The sequence below is a fragment of the Panthera leo genome, chromosome B1 (genome assembly GCF_018350215.1).
Source record: "Panthera leo isolate Ple1 chromosome B1, P.leo_Ple1_pat1.1, whole genome shotgun sequence".
In the NCBI taxonomy this organism is placed as follows: domain Eukaryota; kingdom Metazoa; phylum Chordata; class Mammalia; order Carnivora; family Felidae; genus Panthera; species Panthera leo.
The window spans coordinates 184,468,365-184,483,562 of record NC_056682.1 but is presented as its reverse complement, the minus strand read 5'-3'; the positions used below and the strand labels follow the sequence as shown (position 1 = coordinate 184,483,562).

At 40.3% G+C, this 15,198-nt stretch overlaps 1 protein-coding gene across 1 annotated transcript in view; it reads left to right on the top strand.

The window, feature by feature from the left end:
- ZCCHC4 (zinc finger CCHC-type containing 4) overlaps positions 1 to 15,198 on the top strand; it is a 50,046-nt gene that overhangs the window by 12,736 nt on the left and 22,112 nt on the right. The window contains exons 4-5 of the mRNA XM_042936769.1: positions 2,431 to 2,706; positions 3,544 to 3,624. Coding sequence (XP_042792703.1) covers positions 2,431 to 2,706; positions 3,544 to 3,624 — 357 coding nt within the window. The remainder of the gene's footprint in view (positions 1 to 2,430; positions 2,707 to 3,543; positions 3,625 to 15,198) is intronic.

The window sequence follows — 15,198 nt, the reverse complement described above, 5'->3', positions numbered from 1 at the left end:
TCCTGTACAGAAAAGGTTTGTCGTTCCTTGCTTTCGAAGGCTTATCTTCAAGCTTTTGGGCAAGACTAGAGCATCTGTGGGGTAGGGCTGATTTCTCCCCGCTCCTGAAGCAGTACCCTTCTCAGGACCGCACCTGATGCTTGGGTTTTAGGAGGTTTCTCCCTCGGACTGCTTGGTAGACACCGACCCCGTGTCCTGTTGGGTGTCTGGCGATTATTCCGCCTGCTCCTTTCCAGTGGTTCTCCAGCGCTCTGGATGCTTCCTTTGCCTGCGTGTGCCGATCAGTACTCAGCTACGGACTCGAGGGGAGTCGTAGCAAACCGTGGAGCTCCCTCTCTCTCCGCGTCCTGCTTTCTGGCTGGGATGCCCCACATGTGCATTCACTAGTGCTCTGCCCTGTGAATTCTAGCCGCCCTGGCCTCCACGAGTTCCCAGCTCTGCTCATCCATTCCCTGAGCTCTGTTTGGGCTTTCTGTCCTCTGTTGCCAACTCTGCGCAGGCGGCAAACTGGCAGCTGTCCTCCCCCTCAACCCTTCCCTTCTCTCACCATTCCCCATTTCGGCTGCCAGTTGTCCATTATGTTAAAGCCGCAGTTTCATGTTATTTTGTCTGTTTAAAAGATTTTTTTAAATTTTTTTTTTTTTTTTTACTGTTTTTATTTATTTTTGAGACAGAGAGAGACAGAGCATGAATGGGGGAGGGTCAGAGAGAGGGAGACACAGAATCTGAAACAGGCTCCGGGCTCTGAGCTGTCAGCACAGAGCCCGACGCGGGGCTCGAACTCACGGACCGCGAGATCATGACCTGAGCCGAAGTCGGACGCTCAACCGACTGAGCCCCCCAGGCGCCCCGTTTAAAAGATTTTTTGAGGGCCAAGGTGGTCAGTCTGGTTTCCGTTACTCTATCATGGCTGCACGCGAAAGTCTTCAAAACTCTGCATTTAATAATGAAAGGGAAATAGTAGTGAATTCAGTGTTGCTCTTGCTGGAGAATGTACTGATTCTTTCTACGGCATTTCATGTCCCTTTCCTCTACCGACAGTCTTACTTTGAATTACTATAAAAGTTTCCTCTAATATCGCTTTCCCTTTTCTTTCCAGTCATAGATAAAGCTGTCAAAAGCACAGTTATCATGGAAATAGAAACATTTAAATTACTGGCACGATAAGCCTATTTCTTGCTGTAGCCATTCAGAGCATCGATTTGTCACTGCCGTGGGTGCTTTGAAGTGAAACTGTGCTTAGATATAAAAAGTTTTAAAACCCACTTTGATTCTGTGTGAAGTTCACAGTTTTTCCAGTGCAGTCCCGGAGTTCAGTTCAGTTGAAACTGTATGGCTCCGCTCCAACGATAAGAACCCTTTAGTGGACTATGCGACATGCTTAGATTCAGACATTTCTGACCCGCCATAGGCCTCAATAGTGTTATTTGGTTTTCTTTTGTGTCCCTACTCTGATTTCATAGCTGCTAGTGGCTATCCACCATCAGTGTTTAAAACGTACAGTGATTGTTTTCTCTCTTTAATTATCTCTAATAAAATGGAAGAAAAAAACCAAAGCAGTAACTTTGAAATCAGATAGGAGGATGATTTGAAGGAGACCAAATGGGCTATTGGTACAGTTTTTCAAGGCTCTGGGTATTGTCTTGCTATTTTGGGGATGAGCTTTTGCAGAGCTGCTTCCATCAGTACTGCTAAGAATAGAGGAACTTTGTGGGAACATTTTTTTCTTTTAGGAGGTAATTTTTCCCGCTAACTATGCCATAAAAAATTGAAGAACGATCTTAATTTCTCATTTTAAAATGACTGTCATAGCGAGCCAGACTGCTTAACACTTCAGCGTTGCAACCCATGGATTTGTCAATAAATTTAAGCGTGATAGTAGTCTCCATTACTACTACGTTCTTTGAGTAATATATTATATTCACATTTTAAGTGGATATTGATCTTCATTCAGTGACTGAATCGGAGCATCTCAATTCTTACAAAACTGCTGATTCTTTTCTACTTTGTGGGTATGCAGCCAGACATAAATTCTAGCCAGCATTCCACACATTTTTCTTTCCTTTGCTTCTTTACACAGTACTCTTCAGGAAGTAATAATACTTTTGGCGGGGGCCCTGGGTGGCTCAGATGGTTGAGCGTCTGCCTTTAGCTCAGGTCACGATCTCACGGTTTGTGAGTTTGAGCCCCACGTCAGGCTTTGTGCTGACAGTGCAGAGCCTGCTTGGGATTCTCTCTCTCCCTCTGCCCTCCCTCTCTCTCTCTCTCTGCCCTTCCCCTGCTCTCTCTCTCTCTCTCTCAGAAATAAATACACATTTAAAAAATTAAAAAAAAAATAATACTTTTTGCATACTAAAAATAGCAAAGAGAGACTGTCTTTAAAACAGCAGACTTCCAACGTATCGCTTTGTGTTTTGTTATGTCCTGAAGGTACTTGAAGTTCATTGAGTTGCCCTTGCCTGAGAGGAAGTTTTGTCAAAGATGCCAGCAGTTGCTGTTGCCGGACGACTGGGAGAAGCACCGCGAGCACTGGGTGGTGGGCAACATCTCTGTCGGCCAGCTCGGAAGGCCCAGCCAGCTTCTCCTTCCACTGGAGAACAAGAAGACAAACGCCCAGTACTTGTTTGCCGAGCGTACCTGCCACTTCCTGGTAGACCTGCTTCCTGCCCTTGGGCTCACGAGAGTACTGTGCGTTGGCACACCAAGGTAGGTCACGCGATTTTATTTACTTATTTTTTGATTTACATCCAAGTTAGCTAGCATCTAGCGCAACAGTGATTTCAGGAGTAGATTCCTTAATGCCCCTGACCCATGTAGCCCCTCCCCTCTCCCAATGATTTTTTTTTTTTTTAAAACTTCTATCCCCACTGTTGAAACTGTGAGACGGAATTATCAAGCAGCTGTGCACTATGTTCCGAGACATCGCACGCAGCTTTAAATATACAAAGGAAGTAGAAAGCATGGTCCTTCTCCTAAGGAGTTTGTATATGTCATTTGAGAGAAATCTTTTTTTTTTTATGTTTGTTTATTTTTGAGAGAGGGAGGGAGAGAGAAAGAGTATGAGCAGAGGAGGGGCAGAGAGAGGGAGACGCAGAATCTGAAACAAGCTCCAGGCTCTGAGCTGTCAGCCCAGAGCCTGACGCGGGGCTTGAACCCGTGAACTGTTGAGATCGTGACCTGAGCCGAAGTCGGACGCTTAACCGACTGAGCCACCCAGGTGCTCCTCGAGAGAAACCTGTATAGATTTCTGTTATATGATGGAAGGTTCCTTCTGGTTTGATTCTTGACTTGTTTATAATTTTAGACTTCTCTTTTTCAAATAGGTTCTACCTTTTAAAAAACACTTGAAAACTGAAACAGTTATATTTGCCAAATTCACTTCAGTTGTTTCATTGAAATATTAGAAATACCAGGAGAACATTAGTGGGTTTTTGTTTGTTTTGTGTTGTTTTTTTGTTTTTTGGGTTTTTTTTTTGGTTTATTTTTTTATTATCTATGGCATTTGTAATTCCTTATTAAATTTGCTTTCATTAATTGTTTTAGGTTGCATGAGCTGATCAGGTTGAAAGCATCAGGTGACGAGAAGTCTAACATTAAAAGCCTTTTATTGGATATTGATTTTCGGTAGGTTTACAAAGTATGGTATTTATTCTCATTTATTGTCGCCTTTCTTTCTTTCTTCCTTCCTTCCTTCTTTAATGTTTATTTATTTTTCAGAGAGAGAGAGAGAGAGAGAGAGTGAGCCCGAGTAGGGGAGGGGCAGAGAGAGAGGGAGACACAGAATCTGAAGCAGGCTCCAGGCTCTGAGCTGTCAGCACGGAGCTCGACCCGGGGCTTGAACTCACGAACTGCGAGATCATGACCTGAAAATCAGACGCTTAACTGACTGGGCCACACGGGCACCCAGTTGTCTCCTATTCCTTGTTAACGTTTTCCTCTTATTGTTTGTTACCGGTTGCATTCCTTTAACATTCAGAAGTAGTAATTGGTTAGAAGCCGCCTTTTTAGTCATATAAACTCCACTTGTAATCTTCCGTATTTCAAACACAAAGGCAGTGGATTCCTTCTTGCTGATGTGCTTCCTAAATTCTTTCAACCAATGTATCTCATTGTCTTGGGCTTATAATTTAGAGATAAATTCTTACTGAGTGAAATTTTTTATCATACACATATTTTTCAAAGATAATTGTGAACTTCCTTCAGGATTTTGTTTCATCATGTTGGAAATGTGATAAGATACTTATTTTAAAAGATCTTCCCAGATGATGTGCCTGTTGTCTTTCACTGGAAATAGCCTGAAGTCAAGGGAGAGCTAGGGAAGAGACAGGTGATAAAGCAGAGGATTAACAAACAGACAAAGTCTGTGGGAGAAGGCCAGAATTAAATGGCGTCTGATGTGTTGGGACAAGCGGAGAAGAGACTGACAGAGGACCACGGGTTGTATCTCCCCTCAGGTGGTGATTTAGAAACACATGTGTCCATCCACAGTCTCTGTGATTCTGTAAACTTGGACTACCCTTCCTTACTTGCTGTAATTACTTAGATTCCCCAAGATCAGGGTGATGCTATAAAACACTGTGTTCTTAGTATCTTTTACTTGTTCTTGACTATGTCAAAGGGAGCAGGCACTGTGTTTCTTTTTATGTAATCTGATAGAGTCTGTTTGGCTAATATTCCAGTATTTGTCAGAGAGAATCTGTGAAATTTCATGTGCTTTCTCTCGCTAAAAACAAGGCCAACAGATTTTTAAAGTGGAAAAGTTACAACAAGAAGTACAGCTTTTATCATTTATTATTACTATTTTTAAGATTTCCAGGTCAACTTTAGGTGGTCTAATAGAGGCAGCTACATTTCTCAGAAATAAGCCACAGTTTCTGTAACCTCTCATTCCGTAATAATAGGACTAGCACAGTTAGCGATTTCTGCTTAACATGAGCGTGGCTTGGCAAGATATAATTCCATAGGTGATGATACAGACTTTTGAAAGAGAAATTCAGTTTCTTTTTCTTAAATTGAGATATAATTCACTTAAAACTCACCAAGTTAAGGTGTATATGCCTGTGGTTTGGGGTGTATTCATTATGTTTTGCAGTCATCACCACCATCTAATTCCAAAACATTTCTGTCACGCCGAAAAGAAACCTACTCACTTCCCCTGGTGGTCAGCGATCTGCTTTCTGTCTCCGTGGATTTGTCTCTTCTGTATGTTTTCCATAAATGGAATCATACAATGTGTGGCCTGAGTATGTGGCTTCTTTCACTTGGTGTAATGTTGTCAAGGCTTATCCAGGTCATGGCACCTCACGGTACTTTATTCCTTGTAAGGCTCCGTTAACATTCCATTGTATCGATAGAGCAGATTCTCTTTTAAAACACCACATTCCTTTCCTGAGGAATGACTGTTAAGTTATTGTAAACATGTTATTTTGAAGGTGGAAGTGTAACTTTGGGTTCTTTCGATAACGGTATTCACAATACCTGGTGCTTGCGTTGAGTGCCTGTCCTGTGTCAAACCCTGCTCTAACTCATTCCGTCGTCACATTCACCTCCCCGGTGAGGTCGGTGCTGTCCTCATCCTCATTTGCCAGGTGAGAAAGCTGAGGCACAAAGAGGTGAACGGGCTTGACCTTGTGGTTGTAAGCGGGCAAGTCAGGACTCAAACCCAGTTAGTCTGGCTCCAAAAGTTAAGTTACCCTCTGAAAATAACTTTGCTTTTGAACTTGTATATGAGCCTTTGTTCTGTAGCCCGTTTCTCTCTTGTCATCCTTCCATCTCCCTTTCTCCATCTGTCCCCGTGCCTGGTCCACGAAGGTTCGTCGGCAGCGGGTTTGCAGGCCCCTCACGTGTTTACAAGAAGGCACTCGTTAGTCGGGCACCTTATATTGGAGCCCTGGAAGTCTGTTTATGTCAAAGAGAACGTGTTGGCTCATGTTACCGGAGCCTGTGATACAGCAGGCCTCAGTCCAGGCGAGGTCCTGGGCGCTGCCCTGTGTCGTCCGGGCTCCGTCTTTCTCTCTGCACCTCTCATTCTGTCTTTCTCCGGGTTGGCCTTATTCTCCAGACAGTATACATCACACACTTTGACAGCAGCAGCTTTGAGCCCCTGGAGTCTTAGCTTCGCTGTCCAGTGGCCGGAGGCACTCTTTCCTGAGATCCCCAATGGGGGAAGGGCTGGCTGGGCTGGGGCCATCTGCCCGTTCCAGAACCATCTCTGTGGCCTGCCAGGTAGGGTGGCCCGGCAACCCTGACCAACCACATGGAGTGGGTTCACCAAAGGAAACCCTCTCTTACCATAGGTACATGAGAGGTGACAAAAATCACATGTCCACAGCTGAATTACCTAACATCATGTATATCAGTAGGCAATAGTGCTCATGTCCCTGCCTTTGGGACTTTTACCTCCATGAAAATGGTACAGTGTTGTCTTTCTTTGGTGCAGTCATGGTTCTATGTGTTCTGATTCATTCAAGTCAAGCTTTTTCCAAGCCAGTTGTGGGGGACTGTCTTGTGCACAAACTAGAAAAAAATCAGTGATTCATTGTGATTTGCTCAAATTCCAAGCATCTCTGGTTTACTTTTAACAAATCTTTTTATTTTTATTTTTTTGACAGAGAGAGAGAGAGTGTGTGAGCAGGGAAAGAGGAGAGGGAGAGAGAGAGAATCTTAAGCAGGTTCCACTCCCAGCCAGGAGCTCAACACAGGGCTCCATCTCATGACTGAGATCGTGAGCTGAGCCGAAATCAAGAGTCAGACCTTAACCAACTGAGCCATCCAGGGGCTCCTATTTTAGCTCTTTTTTTTTTTTTTTTTAATTTTTTTTAACGTTTTATTTATTTTTGAGACAGAGAGAGACAGAGCATGAACGGGGGAGGGTCAGAGAAAGGGAGACACAGAATATGAAACAGGCTCCAGGCTCTGAGCTGTCAGCACAGAGCCCGACGCGGGGCTCGAACTCACGGACCGCGAGATCATGACCTGAGCCAAAGTTGGATGCTTAACCGACTGAGCCACCCAGGCGCCCCTCCTATTTTAGCTCTTTAAAGAGACAAGATCTTTAATCCCATCACCCAAAACATTCTGGATTTTGGCTTTTTAGGTCTTTTTTATGCATGTAAACATTTTGAAAAGAGAGAATCATAATCTTTTTTCCCCACTATATATCAGTCATATTTTCTTTTTTTAAACTGAGGCATGTTTCATGTAGGAAAAGCGGGGTTTTAGTATTATTCACAAGGTTGTGCAACTGTCACCACCACCTAATTCCAAAACACTTCCGTCACCTTTTTTTTGTTGTTGTTTGTTTAAAATGGAAATTTTTTTTTTGTGCTCGGTACACCAGATAGCATGCGAGCACTGTCATGACGAAACACAGAAATATGCAGATCAACGCGAAACAGTAATTTAGTTTCCATGAAGTGCTTTGGCAACATAGTCCTACGAATCTTTCCTTCAGCTAATTTGACTATACATTTCAGTAAGGTAGAGGTAATGGATTAAGTGGAAGTTAGCTTGTGAAGTTTTCTTAGAAATAAAACTCCAACTTTATCCATCCATGCCAGTTAAACACTGTAACTAAAACTTCCAAATAAGTGCGAAAGGAGATGAAGGAGTTAGTTACCTTTTTTTGCTTAAACAGTCCAGAGGAAAATGGTGACTACAAATACAGCAGGCAAACTGTTAAGACTGACTGATCTAGGATACAGTGTTGCACTAAACTTCCGCCTCAAATTGTGCTAAATGCTCATCGTTAATAACATTTCCATCACTTTTTTTTTAAGTTTATTTATTTATTTTGAGAGAGAGCACGCACATGTGAGGAGGGGAGGGGTAGAGAGAGAGGGAATCAGGCTCCACTCTGTCAGCATGGAGCCCGATGTGGGGCTCGAACCCACAACCGTGAGATCATGCCCTGAGCCAAAATCAAGAGTTGGACGCCCAACTGACTGAGCCACCCAGGCGCCCCATTTCCATCACTTCTGATGGAGCTGTCTCTCCATTATCGTGGTCCCAATAAGTGATCTCTTTTCTCTCCTTCCCTCAGCCCTTAGCCACCACTAATCTGTTTTCTGTCTCTGAAGATTTGCCTGTTCTGGATATTTCATAAAAATGGGATCATACGGCATATGGTCTTTAGTATCTAGCGTCTTTCATTTAGCTTCGTATTTTCAAGGCTTCTCCGTGTTACAGCATGTATCAGGATACCAAATTTTGATCCACTCATCAGTTGATGGACACGTGCTGCTTCCATTCTTTGGCTATTTGGAATATTGCAGCTGTGAACATTTGTGTACAGTTTTTGTGTGAACATAGGTTTTATTGTCTCTTGGGTATTGTGTTAATTTGCTAGGGCTGCAATACCAGAGTAACCATAGATTGGATGGCTTAAACAATAGTAATTTATTGTCTCAGTTCCGGAGGCTAGAAGTTCAAGACCAAGGTGTCAGTAGATTTGGTTTCTTCTCTTTTGTTTTTATTTTATTTTATTATTATTTTTTTAAATTTACATCCAAGTTAGTTAGCATCTAGTGCAACAGTGATTTCAGGAGTGGATTCCTTAATGCCCCTCACCCATTTAGCCCATCCCCCCTTCCATAACCCATCCAGTAACCCTCAGTTTGTTCTCTATATTTAAGAGTCTTTTATGTCTTGTCCCCCTCCCTGTTTTTATATTATTTTTGCTTCCCTTCCCTTGTGTTCATCTGTTCTCTGTCTTAAAGTACTCATATGAGTGAAGTCATATGATATTTGTCTTTCTCTGACTAATTTCGCTTAGCATAATACCCTCCAGTTCCATCCACGTAGTTGCAAATGGCAAGATTTCATTCTTTTTGATTGCTGAGTAAAACTCCATTGAATATATATACACCACATCTTCTTTATCCATTCATCCATCAATGGACATTTGGGCTCTTTCCGTACTTTGGCTATTGTCGATAGTGCTGCTATAAGCATTGGGATGCATGTGCCCCTTCGAAACAGCACAAATACCTTGCATAAATACCTAGTAGTGCAATTACTGGGTCATAGGGTAGTTCTATTTGAATTTTTTGAGGAACCTCCATACTGTTTTCCAGTGTGGCTGCACCAGCTTACATTCCCACCAGCAGTGCAAGAGAGATCCTCTTTCTCTGCATCCTTGCCAGCATCTGTTGTCGCCTGTGTTGTTAATAGCCATTCTGACAGGTGTGAGGTGGTATCTCATTGTGGTTTTGATTTGCATTTCCCTGTTGATGAGTGATGTTGAGCATTTTTTCATGTGTCGGTTGGCCACCTGGATGTCTTCTTTGGAGAAGTGTCTATTCATGTCTTTGGCCCGTTTCTTCACTGGATTATTTGTTTTTTGGGTGTTGAGTTTGAGAAGTTCTTTATAGATTGTGGATACTAACCCTTTTTCTGATATGTCATTTGCAAATATCTTCTCCCATTCTGTCGGTTGCCTTTTAGTTTTGCTGATTGTTTCCTTTGCTGTGCAGAAGCTTTTTATTTTGATGAGGTCCCAATAGTTCATTTTTGCTTTTGTTTCCCTTGCCTCCGGAGATGTGTTGAGTAAGAAGTTGCTGCAACCAAGATCTAAGAGGTTTTTGCTTGCTTTCTCCTCAAAGATTTTGATGGCTTTCTGTCTTACATTGAGGTCTTTCATCCATTTTGAGTTTATTTTTGTGTCTGGTGTAAGAAAGTGGTCCAGGTCCATTCTTTTGCATGTTGCTGTCCAGTTTTCCCAGCACCACTTGCTGAAGAGACTGTCTTTATTAGATTTGGTTTCTTCTGAGGCCTCTCTCCTTTGGTTGTAGTCGGCCATCTTCTCACGGTGTTCTCACATAGTCTTTCCTTTGTGTGTGTACGGCCCTAGTGTCTCTCTCTCTCTCTCTCTCTCTTTTTTTCAAATTTTCATATAAATTCTAGTAAGTTAACATGTAGTATGATATTGGCTTCAGGAATAACATTTAGTGATTCATTACTTACATACAATACTCAGTGCTCATCACAACAAGTGCTCTCCTCAATGCCCATCACCCATTTAACCACCGCCCCTGCCCACCTCCTCTCTAGCAACCCTCAGTTTGTTCTAATCTTTAGTTAAAAGTCTCTTATGGTTTGCTTCCCTCTCTCTCCTTTTTTTGTCCTTCTCATATGTTCATCTACTTTGTTTTGTAAATTCCACATATGAATGAAATCATATAGTATTTGTCTTTCTCTGACTGACTTATATTTCACTTAGCATAGCCCCAGTTTCTCTTTGTATGTCCACATTCCTCTTTTATAAGGACACCAGTCATCTTGCATCATGGACTGCCTTAATGATCTCATTTTAGCTTAATCACCTTTTTATTTTTTTAATTTATTTTTTTTTAATATATGAAATTTATTGTCAAATTGGTTTCCATACAACACCCAGTGATCATCCAAGATGCCCTCTTCAATACCCATTACCCACCCTCCCCTCCCTCCCACCCCCCATCAACCCTCAGTTTGTTCTCAGTTTTTAAGAGTCTGTTATGCTTTGGCTCTTCCCCACTCTAACTTCTTTTTTTTTTTTTTTTTTTTTTTCCTTCCCCTCTCCCATGTGTTTCTGTTAAGTTTCTCAGGAGCCACATAAGAGTGAAAACATACGGTATCTGTCTTTCTCTGTATGGCTTATTTCACTTAGCATAACACTCTCCAGTTCCATCCACGTTGCTACAAAGGGCCATATTTCATTCTTTCTCATTGGCACGTAGTACTCCATTGTGAATATAAACCACAATTTCTTTATCCATTCATCAGTTGATGGACATTTAGGCTCTTTCCATAATTTGGCTATTGTTGAGAATGCTGCTATAAACATTGGGGTACAAGTGCCCCCATACATCAGTACTCCTGTATCTCTTGGGTAAATTCCTAGCAGCTTAATCACCTTTTTAAAAGCTCTGTCTCCAAATAGAGTCACATTCCAAGGTGCTGAGGGTGAGGGGTTCAACAGATGAATGTTGAGGGGTTACAGTTCAGCCCATAACAGGCATTTATCTTAGGAGTGGAATTGCTGGGTCATGTGGAGACCCTACATTTAACTTCTTGAGGAAGTGCTAAGCTGTTTTCCAAGGTGACTACCATTTTACATTCCCAGCAGCCATGTGTGAGTGTTCCAGTTTCTCCATGTTCTTGTCAACTCTTGTTATTGTCTGTCTTTCTAATGTGGTATCTCACTGTGGCTTTGTTTTGTATTTTATTGATGGCTGATGATTTTGAGCATCTTTTCATGCGCTTACAGGCTTTTTGTTTATCTTTTTGGAGAAATATCTATTCAATCTTTTACCCATTTTTAATTGGCCGTCTTTTTATTGTTGAATTGAAAGAGTAATTAATAGATTCTGGATACTAGACCCTCATCAGATATATGATTTGTAAGTATTTTTTCCCTTTCTGTGGGCTGTCTTTTTATTAGTGATTATGTGCAATTTTTCTCCTTTGGTTGCTTGTGTTTTAGGTGTCATATCTAAGAAGCGATTGCCTAATTCAAGGTCACGAATCTTTACACAATGTTTTCTTCTAAGAGTTTTATGATTTTAACTCTTACATTTAGGTCTTTGATCTACTTTGAGTTTTTTGTAATGTATGGTGTGAGGTAGGAGTCCAACTTTATTCTTTTGCATGTGAATATCCAGTTGCCTCAGCAACATTTATGAAATGATTATTCTTTTCTCATTGAATTATCTTGGTACCTTATTGAAAACCAGAGGACCATAAATGTATGCATTTATTTTTGGGCTCTCAACTCTGTTTATTTGGTCTATGTTTATGCTACTTCCACACTGCCTTGATTACAGTTGCTTTGTAGTAAATTGTGGTAATGGAAAGTGGGAGTTTTCCAACTGTATTCTTTCTCAAGATTGTTTTGGCTGGTGTGGGTTCCATCTTAATATGAAGTCTTCCAGTCCATGAACATAGAGTTCTTTCCATTTATTTAGGTTGTTTTTAATTTCTTTAAATATTCTGTAGTTTTTCACTGTATAAGTCTTGCATGTTTTTTGTTAAATTTATTTAAAATATTTTATTCTTTTTGTTGCTATTGTAAATTAAATCATTTTTTAAATTTCATTTTGTATTATTCATTGCTAGTGCCCTAATTTACTTTTTGTTTTTTTAGATTTTATTTATTTATTTATTTATTTATTTATTTATTTATAAGCAATCTCTACACCCAGTGTGGGGCTTGAACTCTCAACCCCAAGATCAGGAGTCTCATGTTCCATGGACTGAGCCAGCCAGGTACCCTGATGTAGTTTTAAAACAAAAACAAAAACAAAAACAAAAAACCAAAAACAACAAAACTGTGCTAAAATGCACATAGGTTAACATTTACCGAGTTAATTATTTAAGTGTACAGTTCAGTGGTATTAAGTTAAATACCTTCACATTGTTGTACAACAGTTCACTAGAACTCTTCTCACCTTGGCTGAATGACTTTTAATTTGAAAGATTTACATGGACTCTTAACTCTTCATTTAAGCTGTGTCTTACAGTTTTACCTCTCTCGAGCCTGTATGAAATCTCCTGGACGGAGTAGGTGATGTGGATAGTTATTTGGTAACTTATCAAATATATTGATTTTTTTTCTTTTCATATCTATACATTTCTGGGCGTGTGTGATGGAAACAAAAGCTGAAAGTGCTGTATTACTTAGCTTAGCTTCTTTGATGCTGAGTCAGTCCTGTAAAAGGTTGACATTGGGTATTGAGGGAGAACTCTTTTACTGAGACACATTAGTGGCCAGAATGAACTGAATCTGTTGCCTGTACTTCCGGTATTATGGGATGTGGAGTCTGTTTGGATTTCTCACAGGGACCACAATTAAAGCAGGAACAGAATCCTTGTGATTCAGAGTGGCAGTGAATCATTACTTTTGGCCCTTTGACTTTGGTTCCTTGCAGCCCTACAAAAGGTCTGTCTAAGGCTTCAGAGAACTGCCTCAACCCCAGTGTTATATATGCTATAAATATTCTCTTCAGGAGGTCTAAGATATGAAGTTAACATTTGCTAAGATGGATTTTTACATGCTCCAATTTTAGCATGAAAGATGTGAAACTCTATTTGGCAAACTATCATCCAAATAAAGTTATATAAAAAAAAATGAATTTCTTAGGTTCATTTCATGGACTAATTTTATTCAGCTCTTGATTACATTTCCTGTGTATAGAGCATGTTTTACACTTGGTAACTGACTCTCATTTAAAGAGAATGAATGGCCAAATTAAATGAATGTCCTTCTGCAGTTTGCAAGTGCATGCATTTCTGATTGGTTTTGTTTGCCTTATTCAATAGAGAGAATAATTCTCTGAGGCCAATTTCATTTTAAGAGGGTAAGTTCAGTGATTTTTCATAATTTAGAATATGAAAAATTACGCTCCCTTGTTTGTATCTGATGGAAACTCAAGAGCTGAAATTTTGGCTTTTTTCTGTCTCTGACTCTGCCCACTGCTTCCCAGAATGTTTTGGACAAGTGTGCTGTGCTGAATTTTATGTAAATAAAATTTTCTTTTTTAATTTTTTAAAAATGGCTGTTGTGTCTTTTTGAAGCAATAAAAAAAAGGTGGAGGGGGGTAGAGATATATTTTAAAAGGGGTTGTATTTTCCTTTGCTCACCCTTACCAAGCTATGCAAGAGAGAAGAAAATCCGCAAACGATAGTTGATCTGCAGTTGTACTAGTATGGAGACATACCTGTATATAAAATAACTGATACCTATATTACTGGTTATTTGGAATTTACTTAAATAGGGAGACATTTGTTTATTAACGGTAACTGACATTGTCCCACAGTTTTTGGAACGTTCATCAGGTTACAGTGTATAGCTTAAATACTTTTCAGTTATTCAGACCTTTTATTTCTTCAGTGCAAATTTATGTTTTATGAAATCAGCAGCTGCACTAACAGTATCTCAAATGATATTAAGGGACATTGTACTCAAAATGAACAGCTGTCCTCTCTCCAGAGAACAAGAAGAAGTGGGTTTAAATTATAGGAGGAGAAATTTTGGTTGGACATAAACGTAACTCCCTAATATTAGGGGAATTAAGGTATAAATCTTTATAGCAGATATTTATTAAAACAGCAATGCCTTACATTTCATTATGTGCTATGTAGATGCATTGGATTAAGCCCTTTACGTACGTTGTTTATACTTACCAAGTCCTATGAAGTAAACACTGTTATCTCTTCCGTTTTGTAGATGAGGAAACTGAGGCTCGGATAGGTTAAATAACTTACTAAGGTTACACGGGTAGTAAGTGAGAGACCCAGAGTTCGAAACCAGACCATCTGACTCTAGAGCCTGTACTTTTAACCACGTGTAATACAGAGAGGATAAAGCAAGGCTGTCCGTTGGGTTGAGCACTCGCCATGGGTGGTGAATCAGTTACGGACAGTAATGGAGAACCGAAGTAGAAATAGAAACAAAGTGGAGCGCCTGGGTGGCTCAGTCGGTTAAGCGTCTGACTTCAGCTCAGGTCATGATCTCGCAGTCCGTGAGTTTGAGCCCTACATCCGGTTCTCTGCTGTCTGCGCAGAGCCCATTTCAGATCCTCTGTCACCCTCTCTCTTTGCCCCTTCCCTCACCCCCTCTGTCTGTCTCAAAAATAAATAAACATTAAAAAAAAAAAAATAGAAGCAAAGTGCCACTATCACGATTTGGTCAAAAGTTGACCATGTGTCAACTTGAAAGAAGTGAGCATGTGTCCCTGATTTTTTTTCACTAGGTCATGAATCCTGTAGAAAAACAATGTGGTTCATATGTGAATTGCTTATGGCAAAATTTTGGAAGTTCAGAATCCTATTGCGATAACAAAGAAGTTTCTATATTATACAAAAAACTCAAAATTCAGCAAGAACTAACAAGACCTGGGGAAGATGCAGAGACAGACAGTACAAATACAATTAAGGAATAAAGAAAACTCAGTCTTGTAAGAAATCAAATCAATGCAAATTTAACCATCATATGCTATGAATTTTTAGTAAATTAGCAAAAATTTATAAAATGTTAATACCCAAAGCTGGTACTCTCATTCATTACTGATTGCATTTTAAAGTAGTATGTTAGCAGAATAAAATGGTTCAATCAGTAAATAAATATCTCTCTTTCCTGGCACTAATTCAGTAAATATGAAATGCACATACTTATTTTTCTTATATATCGAGAAGTATATTTTATTGAGCTAATCTGCA